Source organism: Oncorhynchus clarkii, chromosome 7 (assembly GCF_045791955.1).
Source record: "Oncorhynchus clarkii lewisi isolate Uvic-CL-2024 chromosome 7, UVic_Ocla_1.0, whole genome shotgun sequence".
NCBI classification, from domain to species: Eukaryota; Metazoa; Chordata; class Actinopteri; order Salmoniformes; family Salmonidae; genus Oncorhynchus; species Oncorhynchus clarkii.
The window spans coordinates 24,813,321-24,835,429 of NC_092153.1; the positions used below are offsets into that span (position 1 = coordinate 24,813,321).

Genomic DNA, 22,109 nt, shown 5'->3' on the forward strand with positions numbered 1-22,109 from the left:
ATAAACCTATTTTTCTCCCCCTGATTTGCTTTGGAGTTTGTGTTATTGAAGAATAACATAAATTGCTAACAATAAGGGTACGGTTAGAATAAGGATTCGGGTAAGGGTTAGCATAAGGTTAAGGCTAGGGTTAAGTGTTATGAGTGGGCATTAGGTGGCCTGGACCGCCCTACAGTACCTCCTCCCGTCCAAATAAAGTATTTAATTATTGATAATTTATTTGACCGAGATGAGCGGAGACAGAAAGACTCACCAATCTCAGATAAATCATCAGAGCGAGCGAAACAGCGCTCCCCTGTCTGAGTATGTGTAGCCCATGTATGTGATGTTGTCTGGACAAAAATAGTGTGGCATGTGTTAAGGGATTTTTTATCAATAATGACTAATTATGTATACATTTCAAATCAGGACTGACTAATCAGAATACTATTATGCTACAGTATAGATGTATGAATTTTATTTTAATCCTAGTACTGAATATAATGTGTGTAAATATAATCAAGAATTAGAACAGACTGTCTGTTCCTTGGTAGAAATGAATTAACTTATCGTCAGACAGGCTAGAATGCTTATCTACACAGGAAGACCTTGGGCTTGGTCCTAAATGATCTAAATTGGTGGGAGACGATGTAGGAAGGCTTGAGAACTATACTGCCATTGTACCGGAGTGGAGGAGAGACGGGACAGTTCGAAACCTAATGACGTCATTTTCAGTTTATAACCTGTGGTAAATTGTATCATGTTCAGTACTCTCGAGAACAAACGCTAGTGCCTGATTTTGAGACTGGTCTCCGCCTATTTTATGTAAATAAGTTTCTTACAAATCCTTAGAAATGGACTGAGTGTATTAATTTAATTGGGTATTAAACATATAGGAATTTAATTCCTCTAACAGCATGTCATACTCTTTTTGGCCAGACAGCATCACATACTGTACATGGGCAAAATATATCAAATTGTATTGGTCGCATACACATATTTTAGCCAGATGTTATTGTGGGTGTAGCAAACTGCTTGTGTTCTTAGCTCCAACAGCGCAGTAATATCGAACAATTCACAACAATACACACAAGTCTAAAAGTAAAAAAATGGAATTAAGAAATATATAAATATTAGGACGAGCAATGTCAGAGTCCGGAGTATAAATATATATGTGATGGGATGTATAGACATTATGGACAGTATGTGGATAGAATATTTAGTATATTTGTAGAGTACGTAGGATAGAATATTGTATATATATACAGCAATAGTTGAATAGGATGGCATATTGACTAGAATACAGTATGTAAACATTATTGAAGTGACCAGTGTTCCAATGAAAGTGACTAGTGAAGCCATGTCTATGTGCATAGGGCAGCAGCCTCGAAGGTGCAGGGTTGAGTAACCAGGTGGTAGCCGCCTAGTGATGGCTATATAACAGTCTGATGGCCTTGAGATAGAAGCTGTTTTTCCAGTCTCTCGGCCCCAGCTTTGATGCGCCTGTACTGACCTCGCCTTCTGGATGATAGCGGGCCGAACAGACCGTGGCTCAGGTGGGTTGACATACTTGATGATCCTTTTGGCCTTCTTGTGACATCAGGTGATGTAGGCGCCAGGCGGTGATACAGTCCGACAGGATGATCTCAAATGGTGCATTTGTGGGGGTCTTAGGGGCCAAGCCAAATTTTGTTTTGTTGACTTTGTAAGACCGGGGCCAAGCATCACTCTGATGATTTCTCTGGTGAGATAGTTGTTTCAGCCACTTGCACATTGAAGGAAAGTTGGCGGGTGCACAGTGCACTGTTTTGATGCTGGAATTATTTTTGGACGAACGTGCAAAAGGTAACCTACTTTTTGAAGTTGCCTCGATACTGAACATACACCAAAACTAATTCCACACAATCCGTTTGGATAGAAAAAGACGGAGACAATTCAACTGTCTGATTGTCATCACAGAGAGCAGGCCCCTACATCTCAAGCAAAAAACAACATCAGCAACGCACCTCACTAGCTTTCGTTGTTTATGTGACATGCTCCAACTTATGCCATTGCGTGAAGACACACACCATGGTAAGCACGAGCTGACAGTAATTAACCATTTTTGACTGCGGCCATATATTCATTAGAATGCCATTTATGTGGCGATTTTCACTATTTATCAAGCACACTTGGAGCTTAAAATAATGTTAAGGCAACAAATGTTTCATCATTTGACCGAGCATCTTGCGGACTGTGCGTCTTAGTGGTCGGGGTATGATCTTTTTTTGCCATTGTAGAAAGCTGTTACCAAGTCCCCACATATGCTTTCTGTTTCGTAGTTGTAACAAAGGCAACGCAACAAATACAATTGTGTTTTTACATAAACAGTACCATAAACTAATGAAAAGTAACACTAATGAAAAAGCGTGTGTGTGATTTGAAATATATATTTTTCGTAGTCTAATGTGACCTTCATAAACACAACCAAATGATTATTTTTTTGCAAAAGCATATATGAAATGTATTAAATAAACTGTTAGAATGTTGCAGTCCGAATGACTGCTCATTAGCTTGAATGGCGGTTCTAGTTTTGCCACGGAAGGAGGTCCTGCAACCAACAACAACAACAAAAAAAACTTGCCCCATATGGAAATCAAAAAGAGTCCAACTGATTTGTTCTGGCGCCGGCCCTGGTGGAATTGTTACTGATAGTCTGTAGAGCATCTACAGTACTACTGAGACAAAATCAATCATCACAGTAAAACAATCTGATGGGAGACAAAGAGAAGAGGAGAAAGGAGAGAATGGAGAGACATATAGAGAGATGAGAGGAAATACAAAGGAGGGATGTATTGGCGTGAAGAGGAGAGGTCAAAGGGGAGAAGGACTAACCCTGGTGTTCTCCTCCATCTGCGTTCCTCTCTTCCAGGCCTCAGAGAAAATGGAGCTGACCACGCTCTGGGAGCGCCCGTGGCAGGAGGCTGTGTCCACTCCACTGTCTGACTGGCCCGAGTGGTTCGACTGGGACTCTGGGGGGCACACACCACACACACACACACACACACACACACACACACACACACACGGAAGAGAGCCGCTAGATGCTGATCTTGGGTCAGTGTTGCATTTCCCCACTAATGGTTAAGGTTAGGATTGGGCAAAGGGAAGCTGATCCTAGATTTGTACCTTGGGGGAAACTTCACCCCGGAGCATATAAACACTAGATTTCTGACCTACACATTGGCTAACAAGAGTCTCTGAAGCCACCGAACTGCCATAGTTCCCTCTTTTGCAAATTTGATTAATGGGAGTGGATGTGTAAAAAAGGGTGAATCCACATCTCTGTAGATAGACTAGAGCTTTATCGTGTACCCTCAAAGCCACAACAACTGATTCAAGATCAGAACTAGAATACATTTACCTACTGCTAGACAGGTGTTGTGGTCAACTCCATCTGATAAATTGAATCGAAGTCGTCATTGAAAATAATGGCCAATCAATTAATTAATAGCATATCAATCTCTACTGAATCAACATCACCTCAAATCGAGGTCAATTCGATTTGGTTACCAAGCTGATCCCGGATCACAGTCCCCCAGCCATTACCATTAAACCTCAGTGGACCACCGTGGACTTGAGCAGCTGATCCCAGACCAGTTGTAAGCCCTGGAAGGCTGACTCACCGGGCAGACTGGCTGAGCCGGAGCCGGAGCTGGAGCCAGAGCGGATGCTGGAGGTGGAGAGGGAGGACCAGTCGTGGGCCGCCTCCGTGCGCTTCATGGCCTCCTGGTAGTTCACATACAGCTGTTTCCCGTACTACATCACCGCCACCGTGGGGGAAAGAGAGAGGTCACGGTTGTTTATTAAAAGAGAAGCGCAGTTGCTAATTGTTCACATTGAATGTTGTATTTTGGTCGCATGGTTCATATATAATTTAATATTGACCAATGTCGTATCTTGTAAAACACAATCTTAAGTTAAGGGAAACAAACTTTTTGTATTTTTTATTTTTAAGTCAGCTTTTAGTTTAGGAGACCCCTTTTGGCTTGAGAGAAAAAGTTATATAGCCTCTAATAGTCATGTTTAAGAGTGACGTGGATGTTAAGGTTTACCTTGGCGATGCGAATGCCGTTGAACCATTGGTGGAGGGTCCTGACGTCGTCACAGCACAGATACTTGATGTACTGGGACTTCTTCTGGATCTGGGGGTGCTGAACACACAGAGACATGCACATGACGTGTTACCATGACAACACAACGTGTGTAGTTTCACTTTGTTCCTAGGAGGAGGAATCAAATCAAATCAAATGTATTTATATAGCCCTTCGTACATCAGCTGATATCTCAAAGTGCTGTACAGAAACCCAGCCTAAAACACCAAACAGCAAGCAATGCAGGTGTAGAAGCACGGCCAATCAGGCCGATGGCCAATCAGGCTACGCACAATCAGGCTACGCACAACCAGAAGTCCAGAAGTTTGATCCCCATGGGTTAAATTGCCATGATCAGTGGTTTCAAGTTTGTATCCGAACCTTTTTATGAGCTGATCATAGCGAAAAAGGAAATAATTCTGCATTTCCCGCTGTGTAAACACATTGCAAATAGGTTCAGGATAACGCCTCCGGATAAAGTCGGGTAGCTGATATTCAGAGTTTAAACATCCAAATTGATTACTCACAGGAATCGGGTCTAATAAAGCCAATGCGGGCGTTTTATTTTTAACAAACATTGGGCCTTCCACACGAACGGGCATTCCTAAAATTCCATTGCGGGCCACATGGTCGGCTGCACCCCAGTAAGCCTGGACCGACACCAATGTATTTTTTAGATCTGTCCGGACCGGTCGTCTTATTTACAAACGGTAGGCCCACCACAGATGGACATTCCTAAAATTAAATTTCAGGCGACACTTTCGGGCGATACCTCAATAAGCACGGACCAACACCGACGCCTTTTGGATTCGTTTTTTTGGCCCTGTCCAGGCGCCTTTTTTGTGCAGTCTGGACCGGCCTGGATTTCCACCTACGCAGGTTTTTGGTTCGGTCCGGACCGAATCAAACCAATCACAGATGTCCATGTTCAAACTTTGTCCGGTCTAGACCAGCCTTGATTTGTCCTAAACATAGGCAGCTATAAATTCCGTCTTTTCAACTTTCATTCAGAACAGATTTCAACGTCCGGAAAATACATCATTTTCAACGTTCATTCAGCACCTAAATTGAACCTAACTTCAACGTCTGGAAAACACTTATTTTAGACGTCTTTTCAAAGTCATTTCCTTACTAGTACTATGAGTCTTACTGAGGGCAGCACATTTTCTGTCTCGCCTTGGGCGGCAGAGCGGCCAGGACCGGCCCTGATCGTTCCGTTCCAGTAAAGACATCGATTCCAAAACCACCCTTGATAATTGCCTTTGTGCCTGTTAGTTTGACTACAGCTAAAGATAGGTGGGTCAACATTAATAATATAGGAGAGTGGCGCATTAACACTTATTTTTGGTGTTTTTCAGGGTCTGTGCTTTTAAAAAGGAGTGGCCTCAAAGGATATCATTACCCAGACCCCCCCGGGACCACATCCACTCACACAACAGATCCATCTTAATGGGCTTGTCCAGGCTCACTGCAACATCTCTACTCTAAATGTGCCACCCCTTGTCTAAAAATGAGTTAGCCCATGTTCCTAATCGATTCTCCACGGGGGGGGGGGGGGGGGGTTGTTATCTTACCTTAAGGGCCAGGCAGTAGTCTGTGGGGGCCTTGTACTTGCTGCGGTAGTCCTGGCCGTAGTACACATTAACGTGGTCCAGCTGTAGAAAGCATACCAGGTCCCTGGAGGCCTATATGGAGGGAGAGACAGGATTCATATATGATTGATTATATCATATATTGCACGGGTAATCAAATACTCTTTGAGAAGGTCCGGTCACATAATTTCCTAGGTGACAGAAGGTCCGGATGGATATTGTTGTTTATCTGCATTGCAACAAACGTCAACCTTACAACCCCAAACTGTCACCAATCTTTTGCAGTTTTAAAGGTCAGTTTCTGAAATTCTACACATTTTGCCATTGGGCAGAGATAACATTTCATAGTTTCAAAGCTAATTTCTTGCAATTCAACATATTTATCCATGTCTTATGTGTTGATATGATACCGGAGTGTCTAAACAAAATAAAAAATGGGGGCCCCCTTGGGGTCGAGGCCCCTGGGCATGTAATCTGGCCATGAAAACTACAAGATTTAGACTGCTGTTCCGGACAGCTGGTTAGCCTAACTTACCTACCTAGCGAACATGGGACAGTTGATTAACGGGACAGTTGAATAACTGGACATTTCTTGACAGGTTAAACAGCTCTGTAGGTCTGTCAGTGAATGACAGGAGGAAAACTGCCCATGCACTACCAAATATCTAAATACTCCTTGTGCCTTCTACTATTGCAACTCAACAGCAGTAAGATAAAAGCTCGGCCAATTTTTGCAAAACGTTAAATAAATTGTCTGAGGCTTTTAGACTAGAGAAGTCTATAGGGAGAGAGAAGAGAGTGAGTAGAGACATTGACATATAATTGATAATATGATACTGGTTACAGACTGGCCGAGGCCCATGCCTAGAGGCCAAACTGGTTTGATAAGGTATTCATTCAAGCAGAGGTTGAAATACTCACTGTTTGGCCAACAACGTGACAAATCTTATCAGATTACTGGTTCACTCATTGCAGAATTAACATCACAGGGTGGCATTGTATATACATTTTTTAAAAAGGAGACAACCGATGGGATAATCAGAGAGGACAAGAAAATGGAAACGGTGTGGGAGTGGGGCAAGAATTAAGGTTCTAACCTAACCTCAAAATGGGGAAACATTTTGAAAAAAACAAGTCCAAGGTTTACTTCCGTTTCATGCCTTCTGAACACGACCCTGGGCTAAAAGCTAAAGCATATACACACTCAACATGGGGCTAAATCAGTTCTACCAAATCTCTATCAACATGTTAAATGTGCAACGAGAGGGAAACAAATTCTAGATCACCTGTACTCCACACACAAAGACGCGTACAAAGCTCTCCCTCGCTCTCCCTCGCTCTCCATTTGGTAAATCCGACCACAACTCTTTCCTCCTGATTCCTGCTTACAAGCAAAAATTAAAGCAGGAAGCACCAGTGACTCGGTCTATAAAAAATGGTCTGATGAAGCAGATGCTTAAACTACAGGACTGTTTTGCTAGCACAGACTGGAACATGTTCCGGGATTCTTCCGATGGCATTGAGGAGTACACCACATCAGTCACTGGCTTTATCAAGAAGTGCATGGAGGACGTCGTCCCCACAGTGACTGTACGTACATACCCCAACCAGAAGCCATGGATTACAGGCAACATTCGCACTGAGCTAAAGGGTTGAGCTGCCACTTTCAAGGTGCAGGACTCTAACCCGGAAGCTTACAAGAAATCCCGCTATGCCCTGCGATGAACCATCAAACAGGCAAAGCGTCAATACAGGGCTAAGATTGAATCATACTACATCGGCTCCGACGCTCGTCGGATATGGCAGGGCTTGCAAACCATTACAGACTACAAAGGGAAGCACAGCCGCGAGCTGCCCAGTGACACGAGCCTACCAGACGAGCTAAATCACTTCTATGCTCGCTTCGAGGCAAGCAACACTGAGGCATGCATGAGAGCATCAGCTGTTCCGGACGACTGTGTGATCACGCTCTCCGTAGCCGACGTGAGTAAGACCTTTAAACAGGTCAACATACACAAGGCTGCGGGGCCAGACGGATTACCAGGACGTGTGCTCCGGGCATATCCTGAACAACTGGCTGTTGTCTTCACTGACATTTTCAACATCTCCCTGATTGAGTCTGTAATACCAACATGCTTCAAGCAGACCACCCTAGTCCCTGTGCCCAAGAACACAAAGGCAACCTGCCTAAATGACTACAGACCCGTAGCACTCACATCTGTAGCCATGAAGTGCTTTGAAAGGCTGGTAATGGCTCACATCAACACCATTATCCCAGAAACCGTAGACCCACTCCAATTTGCATACCGCCCAAACAGATCCACAGATGATGCAACTCTATTGCATTCCACACTGCCCTTTCCCACCTGGACAAAAGGAACACCTATGTGAGAATGCTATTCATCGACTACAGTTCAGCGTTCAAAACCATAGTACCCTCAAAGCTCATCACTAAGCTAAGTAACCTGGGACTAAACACCCCCCTCTGCAACTGGATCCTGGACTTCCTGACGGGCTGCCCCCAGGTGGTGAGGGTAGGTAGTAACACATCTGCCACGTTGATCCTCAACACTGGAGCTCCACAGGGGTGCGTGCTCAGTCCACCCCTGTATTCCATGTTCACCCACGACTGCATGGCCAGGCACGACTCCAACATCATCATTAAGTTTGCTGACGACACAACAGTAGGCCTGATCACCGACAACGACGAGACAGCCTATAGGGAGGAGGCCAGAGACCTGGCCGGGTGGTGCCAGAATAACAACCTATCCCTCAACGTAACCAAAACCAAGGAGATGATTGTGGACTACAGGAAAAGGAGCACAGAGCACGTCCCCATTCTCGTCGACTGGGCTGTAGTGGAGCAGGTTGATAGCTTCAAATTCCTTGGTGTCCACATCAACAACAAACTAGAATGGTCCAAACACACTCGTGAAGAGGGTACGACAAAGCCTATTCCTCCTTAGGAAACTAAAAAGATTTGGCATGGGTCCTGAGATCCTCAAAAGGTTCTACAGCTGCAACATCGAGAGCATCCTGACTGGTACGGCAATTGCATCAAAGGGAAGCACAGCCGCGAGCTGCCCAGTGACACGAGCCTACCAGACGAGCTAAATCACTACCAGGCATCACTGCCTGGTACGGCAATTGCTCGGCCTCCAACCGCAAGGCACTTCAGAGGGTAGTTCCTAAGGCCCAGTACATCACTGAGGCAAAGCTGCCTGCCATCCAGGACCTCTACACCAGGTAGTGTCAGAGGAAGGCCCTAAAAATTGTCAAAGACCCCAGCCACCCCAGTCATAGACTGTTCTCTCTACTACCGCATGGCAAGCGGTACCGGCGTGCCAAGTCTAGGATAAAAAGGCTTCTCAACAGTTTTTACCCCCAAGCCATAAGACTCCTGAACAGGTAACCAAATGGTTACCCGGACTATTTGCATTGTGTTCCACCCCCCCCACCCCTATTTTACACTGCTGCTACTCTCTGTTTATCTTATATGCATAGTCACTTTAACTATACATTCATGTACATACTACCTTAATTGGCCCAACCAACCAGTGCTCCCGCACATTGGCTAACCGGGCTATCTGCATTGTGTCCCACCACCCGCCAACCCCTCTTTTACGCTACTGCTACTCTCTGCTCATCATATATGCATAGTCACTTTAACCATACCCACATGAACATACTACCTCAATAAGCCTGACTAACCGGTGTCTGTATATAGCCTTGCTACTCTTTTTTCTAAATGTCTTTTTACTGTTGTTTTATTTCTTTACTTACACACATACACACCTTTTTTTTTCTCGCACCATTGGTTAGAGCCTGTAAGTAAGCATTTGACTGTAAGGTCTACACCTGTTGTATTCGGAGCACGTGACAAATAAAAACTTTGATTTGATTTGCGGTTGAGAAATATTGGTCTCCGGGAGTAACCAATGACCCATGATGCAATAGGAGAAGAGGCACATGCTCAGTCGATCCCCGTGGAGTCCTGTGTCATCATATCCAGAAACAGGAAATACCAGAGAGATGGGGTGGATCTGTTTCTCATGAACATGTGAACCCAATACACACAATCAGGGACACACACACACAATCCAAATCAATCAAATGTATTTTATAAAGCCCTTTTTACATCAGCAGTCGATTGGCGTATTCAGTGGGTGGCTAACCTTAGCTTTGCCTTTCGGCACGTAGTAGATTCCTGATGCGCGCAGCAGGAAGTATCGCTTCTTCCACGACTTCTTCCCATCATCCTTTAGCCAGAGGATTCCCTCTATTTCTGGTACTGACACTGAACTGCCACAGAAACACTCCTGCACAAACACATCGTCGTTATTGGTGTAATCTAAAGAGCGCGAGAGAGATGTGTGTGGTAGTGTGGGAGAGACCGTGTGTGTGCGCACATGTATGCGTGTGTCTCACCTCTAGTAGGGCCTCTTTATTCCTATCGGCCATTTCAGAGGTCTCCTTCCTCCCCAACAAGTAGTTCTGTAAGTAAGCGGGGAAAATAGAGAGGAGAAAGAGAAACAGAGGAAAGCAAAGGAGAAATAGACACCAGTTGAAAATAGCAGATCACACACTCCTCCAGGCGAGCTGGCTCGCCTAGCCTTCTCGCCTAGCCTTCTCGCCTAGCCTTCTCGCCTAGCCTTCTCATGTCCAATGCATTATTCAGTCACAACCTACTTCTTAAACATGCGCACTCTCAAGGGCTCTTAGCATGCATAAGAAATGTGTGTGTGTGTACTCTACACTAAAGCTGTGTGAGTAGTGTACACACAACACATTGGAAGGGGATTTCCTAGTTCCAAGGTCTTACCTGGGGGTTCTTGAAGAGGGCATATTTCTCGATGCGCTCGATGAACATCAGTTTGTTATGGCTGTCTCTGGTCCAATTCAGTAGGTTCTCCACCAAGTTCTCATGGTCCTCAAAGATCCGCTCTGAGGACAGAGAGAGAGAGAGGGAGTGTGTGTGAAACATGGTTCAATCCATGGTCAAAGGTAGTGCACTATAGAAGGGAAAGGGTGCCATGTGTGACGCAGCCTAAATAACCATGCTGCCTGCACCTACCACGAGTGTTTCCTCTAGCAGCCTAAATAACCATGTAGCTTGCACCTACCACGAGTGTTTCCTCTAGCAGCCTAAATAACCATGTAGCTTGCACCTACCACGAGTGTTTCCTCTAGCAGCCTAAATAACCATGCTGCCTACACCTACCACGAGTGTTTCCTCTAGCAGCCTAAATAACCATGTAGCTTGCACCTACCACGAGTGTTTCCTCTAGCAGCCTAAATAACCATACTGCCTGCACCTACCACGAGTGTTTCCTCTAGCAGCCTAAATAATCATGCTGCCTGCACCTACCACGAGTGTTTCCTCTAGCAGCCTAAATAACCATGCTGCCTGCACCTACCACGAGTGTTTCCTCTAGCAGCCTAAATAACCATGCTGCCTGCACCTACCACGAGTGTTTCCTCTAGCAGCCTAAATAACCATGTAGCTTGCACCTACCACGAGTGTTTCCTCTAGCAGCCTAAATAACCATGTAGCCTGCACCTACCACGAGTGTTTCCTCTAGCAGCCTAAATAACCATGTAGCCTGCACCTACCACGAGTGTTTCCTCTAGCAGCCTAAATAACCATGCTGCCTGCACCTACCACGAGTGTTTCCTCTAGCAGCCTAAATAACCATGCTGCCTGCACCTACCACGAGTGTTTCCTCTAGCAGCCTAAATAATCATGCTGCCTGCACCTACCACGAGTGTTTCCTCTAGCAGCCTAAATAACCATGTAACCTGCACCTACCACGAGTGTTTCCTCTAGCAGCCTATATAACCATGTAGCCTGCACCTACCACAAGTGTTTAATCTAGCAGCCTAAATAACCATGTAGCCTGCACCTACCACGAGTGTTTCCTCTAGCAGCCTAAATAACCATGCTGCCTGCACCTACCACAAGTGTTTCCTCTAGCAGCCTAAATAACCATGTAGCCTGCACCTACCACGAGTGCTTCCTCTAGCAGCCTAAATAACCATGCTGCCTGCACCTACCACGAATGCCTCCTCTAGCAGCCTAAATAACCATGTAGCCTGCACCTACCACAAGTGTTTCCTCTAGCAGCCTAAATAACCATGCTGCCTGCACCTACCACGAGTGTTTCCTCTAGCAGCCTAAATAATCATGCTGCCTGCACCTACCACGAGTGTTTCCTCTAGCAGCCTAAATAACCATGCTGCCTGCACCTACCACGAGTGTTTCCTCTAGCAGCCTAAATAATCATGCTGCCTGCACCTACCACGAGTGTTTCCTCTAGCAGCCTAAATAACCATGTAACCTGCACCTACCACGAGTGTTTCCTCTAGCAGCCTATATAACCATGTAGCCTGCACCTACCACAAGTGTTTAATCTAGCAGCCTAAATAACCATGTAGCCTGCACCTACCACGAGTGTTTCCTCTAGCAGCCTAAATAACCATGCTGCCTGCACCTACCACAAGTGTTTCCTCTAGCAGCCTAAATAACCATGTAGCCTGCACCTACCACGAGTGCTTCCTCTAGCAGCCTAAATAACCATGCTGCCTGCACCTACCACGAGTGTTTCCTCTAGCAGCCTAAATAATCATGCTGCCTGCACCTACCACGAGTGTTTCCTCTAGCAGCCTAAATAACCATGCTGCCTGCACCTACCACAAGTGTTTCCTCAAGCAGCCTAAATAACCATGTAGCCTGCACCTACCACGAGTGTTTCCTCTAGCAGCCTAAATAACCATGCTGCCTGCACCTACCACGAGTGTTTAATCTAGCAGCCTAAATAACCATGTAGCCTGCACCTACCACGAGTGTTTCCTCTAGCAGCCTAAATAACCATGCTGCCTGCACCTACCACAAATGCCTCCTCTAGCAGCCTAAATAACCATGCTGCCTGCACCTACCACGAATGCCTCCTCTAGCAGCCTAAATAACCATGCTGCCTGCACCTACCACGAATGCCTCCTCTAGCAGCCTAAATAACCATGCTGCCTGCACCTACCACGAATGCCTCCTCTAGCAGCCTAAATAACCATGCTGCCTGCACCTACCACGAGTGTTTCCTCTAGCAGCCTAAATAATCATGCTGCCTGCACCTACCACGAGTGTTTCCTCTAGCAGCCTAAATAACCATGTAACCTGCACCTACCACGAGTGTTTCCTCTAGCAGCCTATATAACCATGTAGCCTGCACCTACCACAAGTGTTTAATCTAGCAGCCTAAATAACCATGTAGCCTGCACCTACCACGAGTGCTTCCTCTAGCAGCCTAAATAACCATGCTGCCTGCACCTACCACGAATGCCTCCTCTAGCAGCCTAAATAACCATGTAGCCTGCACCTACCACGAGTGTTTCCTCTAGCAGCCTAAATAACCATATAGCCTGCACCTACCACGAGTGTTTCCTCTAGCAGCCTAAATAACCATGCTGCCTGCATCTACCACGAGTGTTTCCTCTAGCAGCCTAAATAATCATGCTGCCTGCACCTACCACGAGTGTTTCCTCTAGCAGCCTAAATAATCATGCTGCCTGCACCTACCACGAGTGTTTCCTCTAGCAGCCTATATAACCATGTAGCCTGCACCTACCACAAGTGTTTAATCTAGCAGCCTAAATAACCATGTAGCCTGCACCTACCACGAGTGTTTCCTCTAGCAGCCTAAATAACCATGCTGCCTGCACCTACCACAAGTGTTTCCTCTAGCAGCCTAAATAACCATGCTGCCTGCACCTACCACGAGTGTTTCCTCTAGCAGCCTATATAACCATGTAGCCTGCACCTACCACAAGTGTTTAATCTAGCAGCCTAAATAACCATGTAGCCTGCACCTACCACGAGTGTTTCCTCTAGCAGCCTAAATAACCATGCTGCCTGCACCTACCACAAGTGTTTCCTCTAGCAGCCTAAATAACCATGCTGCCTGCACCTACCACAAGTGTTTCCTCAAGCAGCCTAAATAACCATGTAGCCTGCACCTACCACGAGTGTTTCCTCTAGCAGCCTAAATAACCATGCTGCCTGCACCTACCACGAGTGTTTAATCTAGCAGCCTAAATAACCATGTAGCCTGCACCTACCACGAGTGTTTCCTCTAGCAGCCTAAATAACCATGCTGCCTGCACCTACCACAAGTGTTTAATCTAGCAGCCTAAATAACCATGCTGCCTGCACCTACCACAAATGCCTCCTCTAGCAGCCTAAATAACCATGCTGCCTGCACCTACCACGAATGCCTCCTCTAGCAGCCTAAATAACTATGCTGCCTGCACCTACCACGAATGCCTCCTCTAGCAGCCTAAATAACCATGCTGCCTGCACCTACCACGAATGCCTCCTCTAGCAGCCTAAATAACCATGCTGCCTGCACCTACCACGAATGCCTCCTCTAGCAGCCTAAATAACCATGCTGCCTGCACCTACCACGAATGCCTCCTCTAGCAGCCTAAATAACCATGCTGCCTGCACCTACCACGAATGCCTCCTCTAGCAGCCTAAATAACCATGCTGCCTGCACCTACCACGAATGCCTCCTCTAGCAGCCTAAATAACCATGCTGCCTGCACCTACCACAAATGCCTCCTCTAGCAGCCTAAATAACCATGCTGCCTGCACCTACCACGATTGTTTCTTCTAGCAGCCTAAATAACCATATAGCCTGCACCTACCATGAATGCTTCCTCTAGCAGCCTAAATAACCATGCTGCCTGCACCTACTGCGAGTGTTTCCTCTAGCATTGGAAAGGCTGGGCGCCCGTCCCTGACTCACTCCATCACAGACAGATGAACAGCTGCAGAAACATTCACGGACAGTCTTGAAAACACAAACGGTTACAATACCAGCTACTACCTAGACAACACTACAAGTTGACACTGTCTGAGTGTCCACATTGGCTCAGTACGCCGCACGCTCTCCCAATATCTCCCCCCAAGTTTCCACCAGTATATCCACCAGTATTTCACTCACCCCCAGTATATTCCCAGTATCATCCTCAATATTTCACTCTCCCCCAGTATATTCCCAGTGTCATCCTCAATATCTCGCTCACGCCCAGTATATTCCCAGTATCATCCTCAATCTCACTCACCCCTAGTATAACCCTGTATCTCCTCAATATCTCCCTCTCCCCCAGTATCATCCTCAATGTCTCCCTCTCCCCCAGTATCATCCTCAATATCTCCCTCTCCCCCAGTATATTCCCAGTATCATCCTCAATATCTCCCTCTCCCCCAGTATAACCCTGTGTCTCCTCAATATCTCCCTCAACCCCAGTATAATCCTCAATATCTCACTATAACCCTGTATCTCACTCACCCCCAGTATAACCCTGTATCTCCTCAATATCTCACTCCCCCAGTATCATCCCCAATATCACTCTCCCCCAGTATCTCCTCAATATCTCACTCCCCCAGTATCATCATCAATATCTCACTCTCCCCCAGTATAACCCTGTATCTCCTCAATATCTCCCTCAACCCCAGTATCATCCTCAATATCTCACTCTCCCCCAGGATAACCCTGTATCTCCTCAATATCTCACTCCCCCAGTATCATCCTCAATATCTCACTCTCCCCCAGTATAACCCTGTATCTCCTCAATATCTCCCTCAACCCCAGTATATTCCCAGTATCATCCTCAATATCTCCCTCAACCCCAGTATATTCCCAGTATCATCCTCAATATCTCACTCTCCCCCAGGATAACCCTGTATCTCCTCAATATCTCACTCCCCCAGTATCATCCTCAATATCTCACTCTCCCCCAGTATAACCCTGTATCTCCTCAATATCTCCCTCAACCCCAGTATATTCCCAGTATCATCCTCAATATCTCCCTCAACCCCAGTATATTCCCAGTATCATCCTCAATATCTCACTATAACCCTGTATCTCACTCACCCCCAGTATAACCCTGTATCTCCTCAATATCTCACTCCCCCAGTATCATCCCCAATATCACTCTCCCCCAGTATCATCCCCAATATCACTCTCCCCCAGTATCTCCTCAATATCTCACTCCCCCAGTATCATCCCCAATATCACTCTCCCCCAGTATCTCCTCAATATCTCACTCCCCCAGTATCATCCTCAATATCTCACTCTCCCCCAGTATAACCCTGTATCTCCTCAATATCTCCCTCAACCCCAGTATATTCCCAGTATCATCCTCAATATCTCCCTCAACCCCAGTATATTCCCAGTATCATCCTCAATATCTCCCTCAACCCCAGTATAACCCTGTATCTCCTCAATATCTCCCTCAACCCCAGTATCATCCTCAATATCTCACTATAACCCTGTATCTCACTCACCCCCAGTATAACCCTGTATCTCCTCAATATCTCACTCCCCCAGTATCATCCCCAATATCACTTTCCCCCAGTATCTCCTCAATATCTCACTCCCCCAGTATCATCCCCAATATCACTCTCCCCCAGTATCTCCTCAATATCTCACTCCCCCAGTATCATCCCCAATATCTCTCTCTCCCCCAGTATAACCCTGTATCTCCTCAATCTCTCCCCCAGTATAACCCTGTATCTCCTCAATCTCTCCCTCTTCCCCAGTATAACCCTGTATCTCCCTCTCCCTCCTCAATATCTCTATCTCCCTCCTCAATATCTCTCTCTCCCCCAGTATAACCCTGTATCTCCTCAATATCTCACTCTCCCCCAGTATATTCCCAGCATCGTTGCCAGTATATACATACCCATTTGAAGCTCGTTGATGGTCTCCACCAGTGACCAGTCAGGGCTGTAGCCACAGTGGGACTTGTCCAGCAGGCTGTCCAGCACCTGTCTGACAGTCTGTCTCTCATCCACCATCATGGTCTTGGAGCTCTCGTCCGACATGTGCACCCGGATCACCAGCTGGAGGACGACGACGAAGAGGGATGAGGAGGAAGAAGAGGTGCAGAACGGTCAGGCACTTCGTATAGAACAGTTCTCTCACTAGCCTGAGTGCCAGTCTGCTTGTGCCATCATGCCAAATCTTTGTCATAACGAATGTTTGGCTTTGAGAATGACGGCAATGAATTTAGCAAGAGCTTAACCTCGTCCACCAGCTGCCTCCCTCTCGGTTGAACTGTCAGGTTTTTACAGCGCCTCAAAACGGGACTTGACTGGAAGTCTATGGCTGATCTATTTGTCTATCACCATCTAGCATAACCCTTAAAACCTCCCCCCTACATTGTGGACTTCAGAGCGCACGGAGCAGAAGTGATTTAAACGTGAGGAGGTGAGTTTGGGGACGTGAGTTTGGAAAATCTGAAAGTACATATCTTACAAATAGTTCACACAAAAACGTTATATGCACCAACTCAAATTGGGCTTCCCCAAAATAATATGGTCAATGTGATATGTTTATTTTAATTGGTGATTTGCCATTTATCAAAGTCCCATCTAATACAGCCGTAACATGCTCGCTCCCTCTCCTGCCTCGACTTTAAATCACACCTCTTTCAAGTCCCATCTAATACAGCCGTAACAGGCTCCCTCGACTTTAAAATACAGTCACAATCAACGAAACAGCGGTCATATCATTGGTGCACAATGTCATTACTTGTTGTCTTCAAATCGTTTTCTTTCAGTCAATACGTCCCGCGAAATGACCCATCATTCCATTTTCGACGACACATTCAAGGTAAATACACACACAGAACGTGATTTTTCCAGTCGTGTTTGGTTGTGTTACAAACAAACCAGTTGATTGCAATGAAACCAAACACGACTGGAAAAATCACGTTCTGTGTGGGTTATTTACCTGGAATGTGTCGTCGAAAATGGAATGAGACGGAATTCACGACACAAGCAGTTCACAAAATGTTTCGTGTTAGGTTATAAAAATGGATTTTATCAAACAAAAGATCATTCATTGTGTAACAATGAGCATTGGGATTGCAAGCAGATGAAGATCGTCAAAGGTAAACTATTTATTTTATTGCAATTTGTGATGTTGTTATGCCTGTGCTGGTTGAAATAGTTATTTTTAAATGGGGCTTTGTTCTCAGATAATCGCATCGTGTTCTTTCGCAGTAAATCCTTTTTTAAATCTGACAACGCAGTTGGATTAGCAAGATTCTAGGCTTTCGAAACATGTGAGACACTTGTATTTTCATGAATGTTTAATATGACTATTTATGTAGCGATCACCGTATGTTGTCGAATTTAATCCCGCTAACTAACGGGTTCGGTGCGCAGAGAGGTTAAATCACACCCCTTTCAAGTCCCATCTAATACAGCCGTAACAGGCTCGCTGTCAAGTCCCACTTTGTGGCACAGTGTTACCAGGCTCTATGCACCAGATACTGGAGCCTGGGGACGAGGTTAGCAACAGCATAAACAGATCTGGGACCAGGCTACTTCATAACATAATTGTTGATATGAAACCAATTTCAGAGGGATGTTTCAGTGCCCCAAGGACAACTATTGAGGATGTGATATGAACCTGTGATATGCACCTTATGCCACAGTGTGTAGTATGGTGTCACAACATGCTGGTTAAATACAGGCTGCATCTGAAATGGCACCCTATTCCCTATATAGTGCACTACTTTTGACCAGCGCCTTTCAGAGGTAGTGCAACTACTGTGTATAGAGAATAGGGTGCCGTTTTGGACACAGCCACCAGTGTATTTACCAAGTGGATCTAAAAATGGCACGGCTCCAAAGATTGAAACGGTCTTCAGTTGAACTTAGTCCTGTCTCCATGCTGCCATCTAGAAAACATGTCTAACGTATACAATGTTCAACAAATTCAGGCCCCTGTTCTGCTGCAGTCCTGGTCTCCAGCGCTGGTTTGAATGCACCCCAGAGAGACTTAATACCACTGCGACAAAATCCCCCTTGTGTCACAACCGGGCTCCCCTAGCCCCAGCAGTGTGAGTGTAGGCGGTTGGAGTGGTGGGCCAGTAACCAAAAGGTTGCTGGTTCAAATACCAGAGCCGACAATGTGCCTTTGAGCAAGGCAGTTAATCCTAATTTGCTCCAGGGGCGCCGTAATTCTATGGCTGACGCTGTAAAACAACCCTATCCGGTGTACGGGACAATAAAACATTTGTTGTTGTTGTGTGTGTACGTGCTTGTGAGCGTGTGTGACATGGTCGGGAGAAACACACAGCCAGCGCCCATGGGAGGGCTCAGTAATCCTCTCCCACAGGGACTGCAACATCAAATCACTAAGTTAGCAGAGCCAATCAAATAGATCTCTGAACCAAACTGTAGCCAGGAAGCGGCTGTGTCCGAGACTTGGGCATCCATTGAGTTTGACCTACATCCACAGTCGTGGGTTGAGTCCCAAACGGCACCCTATTCCCTATACAGTGTGTACTACTTTTGGTCAAACGTAGTGCACTATATAGTCAATAGGGTTCGATTAGGGCCGCTTCAATAGACCCCCCCCCCCCAAAAAAAACAAATCCTCCCATTCTAAAATCATACGAGTCCAAATCCTGCCCTCCTAAAAACAATCCTAGCCTCCAGCAAAGTGGAGGTGAAATCAGTTTCAATGCAACGGTCAATCTTTGCTGCATTTTATATTGCAACACGGTAATATAGAGCAAATTCAACAACACACACCGTTCCAAAACAACATTCACAAAAATGTCATATTTTTCTGTGTCCTACACATTTAACACACAGTGAGAGAGAGAGCGAGAGGACGATAAAAGGGGAGAAACGGATGAAAGAGCGGCCATCTTTGATTCAGCGTGCTTCTACAGTGACGTTACACGCCAACATATTTGAAGAGGGCACAATCTTTGCATGCTAATATCTTATGTATTTTTCTCCTGAGATGGATCAATTTAATCTAGAAGCTGGCGTACATCAGTCAGTGTGGACCGAAATGGTGGGTCTACTCTCTCCATAATGTACTGGGAGAATAAGAGCACATCACTGTGTTCAACAGAGCCGTTTCATTCAGAGCAGTTGCACTTCATTCAAGCTCACCCACACTGGTGAAATGGCCCGATGGCCTGAAACCGGTGCCTGGTGTGGCTCACAGAACCAATTCACTGACTGGAACAGAGTGCAAAAGGACTCCGGTTGTTCACGAAAACAAGACTTGTTCATATCAACCCAAAAGGACAAGGAGTCTTACAGATGCCAGTGCAAAATGTCTGATTGTCTCTCTCTCGCCCTCTCAGACACGGGCATGAATGCACACCACACACAAACAAACAGGCACATGCACTCAAACACTGCAATTACCTATTTTTCGTAGCATCTCTCTGAATGAAGTTAGTTCACACAGTGAATCTGAAGCAGATATGGAGAGGATCTTCCGGAACTATGCATCCCAGTGGGAACGGACAGGACGTACTGTAGAACAACACGGTATCCGGTTGCGCGTGGGCGTGGGTCAGAATCTTACCTTTTTGACTTGCGCCTCCTTGATCTTCTCCAGGGCCACTCGGATCTTCTCGGCCTTCACTTTGGCCCCCTGCTCCTCCTAGACACAGAGCAACAGTTAACACACACACACACACACACACACACACACACACACACACACACACACACACACACACACAAAATGGCCAAACAGATACACGCACAAAAACCAACAGGAGCCTTCAATACTGAGCCAACCTCCTCCTCAAGCACCTTCTCCTACTCTTTTCATACCTCTCTCCTCGTCGCAGGGCAGACAGTTGATGCCCTCTGAACTCCCTTTGCCAGATTGAGACCAATGCCGCTCACAACTCACCAGTCAGTACCACTCAGTCATTGACAAAAGATGCTTAAGCGTATACATACTGTGCATTCCATCAATGGCTCTGGAATCGTTTACCTGGCCCCTCCAGCAAGACGACATCACCTCCATCTCTGGTATAGCCACCACAACACAGAACGCGCGTGTCCTCCCACACACAGATCAGCCCAACACGTCCGACTCCAACCCAACAGTAGGTAGCCCTAAATCACCAGTGCTCCAATGCTCCATTGGTAAAAAATAAAAATACCAAAAAAACCTCTCAAAGATGGCCGCTCTTTCATCCTTCTCTCCCCATTAAATCGCCCTCTCGCTCTTTCTCTCGACTAGAGCAGAAGCCGAGATGCGGGAAATCCCCTTGGTCTCGCCACACGGGGGATGGGACACAATAGTGGAGGATCCCCCAAATGGCAAGAATCTGCGGAAGATATGAAGCCGGTCCTAAAAGAGTCAGTTCCCTCCGCTACAAAACAACAACTACAACAACAAAGACGCTTAACATAGTACATAGAGAAAGCCTAGATACCACACAAAAAATAGATCGTTTCCCCCGATGTCGGAACGTCACCATTCCAAAAATCCCGATCTTCTCCTTCCAAGACCCTAATTGAGTCTAGATGAATGGGACCATGAGACCAATGAATGAGACCAACGCAGAGACTTCAACCTGCTTCCACTCACCCCTCCTCTGACACGCTACAGCCAGGAAAGCAAGACCGGAGTGGAGTGTGTGAGAGAGTACAGGCTCCTTGACACACGCACACACCGGCATGCACGCACAAGATGAGCACGACTAACCCCCTCTAACTCAGAGACGAGACGCCCCTCCCCCTTCCATCCTCGCTCTCGCAAACAGCTGCAGAGTCCTGGGAGCGTGCCCAATCGCCGAAGCCATAATCCCCACACAAACAGGAGAACCTCTTCACCGGCTGGCGACAGAGGACCCCTCTGTCCCGTCACCCAATCACAATGTGTACCCGCTCTCCTCTCGCCAACCAGGGGGACCCGTTCGCCAGACCCTCTTCCGCCTTATCCAATCAGTGCAGGGGTAGCTGTGAGCAGCTTTGCTTTGCCCCCCCCCCCCCCCGACAACAGTAAACAGGGAGCGGTATTAGGGTAGTGAGGGGTTGGGGTATTAAGATCCAAGCCTCTTATCTGGGCACCCCCTCCATGACCCAGACTACCTTTCTGCATGAGTGGCGGTGTAATGCAAGAAAGGCAACACGCAGAGACAGGCTTTCAGTGTGGAGTGTGTATGTATCTGTGTAAGGGTTCAAAGGACCAATGGAGGATTAAAATATAAAGTCAATCCCAGTCACGCTTAATTTAGCTTTTGGACTGCGAACCCCCTTCTCCGTGTCCTCCTCCACAGCACTTTGCTTCCTGCATCCTCCTCAGTAAATAGATCTCACCTTCTCTACTGCTGGCACTCTCCAACTGCATTTTCACAGGATTCCATGGAGGCTGAAAAAGGAATTTCTGCTGCACCTATAAAAAGCCGGTCTTGCCCTCTCCCCGTCTCTTGTTCCCCTGCCTCTCCCCGTCTCTTGTTCCCCTGCCTCTCCCCGTCTCTTGCCTCTCCCCGTCCTGCCTCTCCCCGTCTCTTGTTCCCCTGCCTCTCCCCGTCTCTTGTTCCCCTGCCTCTCCCCGTCTCTTGT

General features: G+C 46.4%; 1 protein-coding gene across 1 annotated transcript in view; it reads right to left on the reverse strand.

Moving 5' to 3' along the window:
• LOC139412569 (ras-associated and pleckstrin homology domains-containing protein 1-like) overlaps positions 1-22,109 on the reverse strand; it is a 70,443-nt gene that overhangs the window by 4,219 nt on the left and 44,115 nt on the right. Inside the window, exons 7-15 of the mRNA XM_071159286.1 lie at positions 20,110-20,187; positions 16,448-16,607; positions 10,527-10,648; positions 10,133-10,198; positions 9,880-10,023; positions 5,687-5,797; positions 4,074-4,172; positions 3,645-3,777; positions 2,854-2,990 (exon numbers count right to left, since the gene is read on the reverse strand). Coding sequence (XP_071015387.1) covers positions 2,854-2,990; positions 3,645-3,777; positions 4,074-4,172; positions 5,687-5,797; positions 9,880-10,023; positions 10,133-10,198; positions 10,527-10,648; positions 16,448-16,607; positions 20,110-20,187 — 1,050 coding nt within the window. The remainder of the gene's footprint in view (positions 1-2,853; positions 2,991-3,644; positions 3,778-4,073; positions 4,173-5,686; positions 5,798-9,879; positions 10,024-10,132; positions 10,199-10,526; positions 10,649-16,447; positions 16,608-20,109; positions 20,188-22,109) is intronic.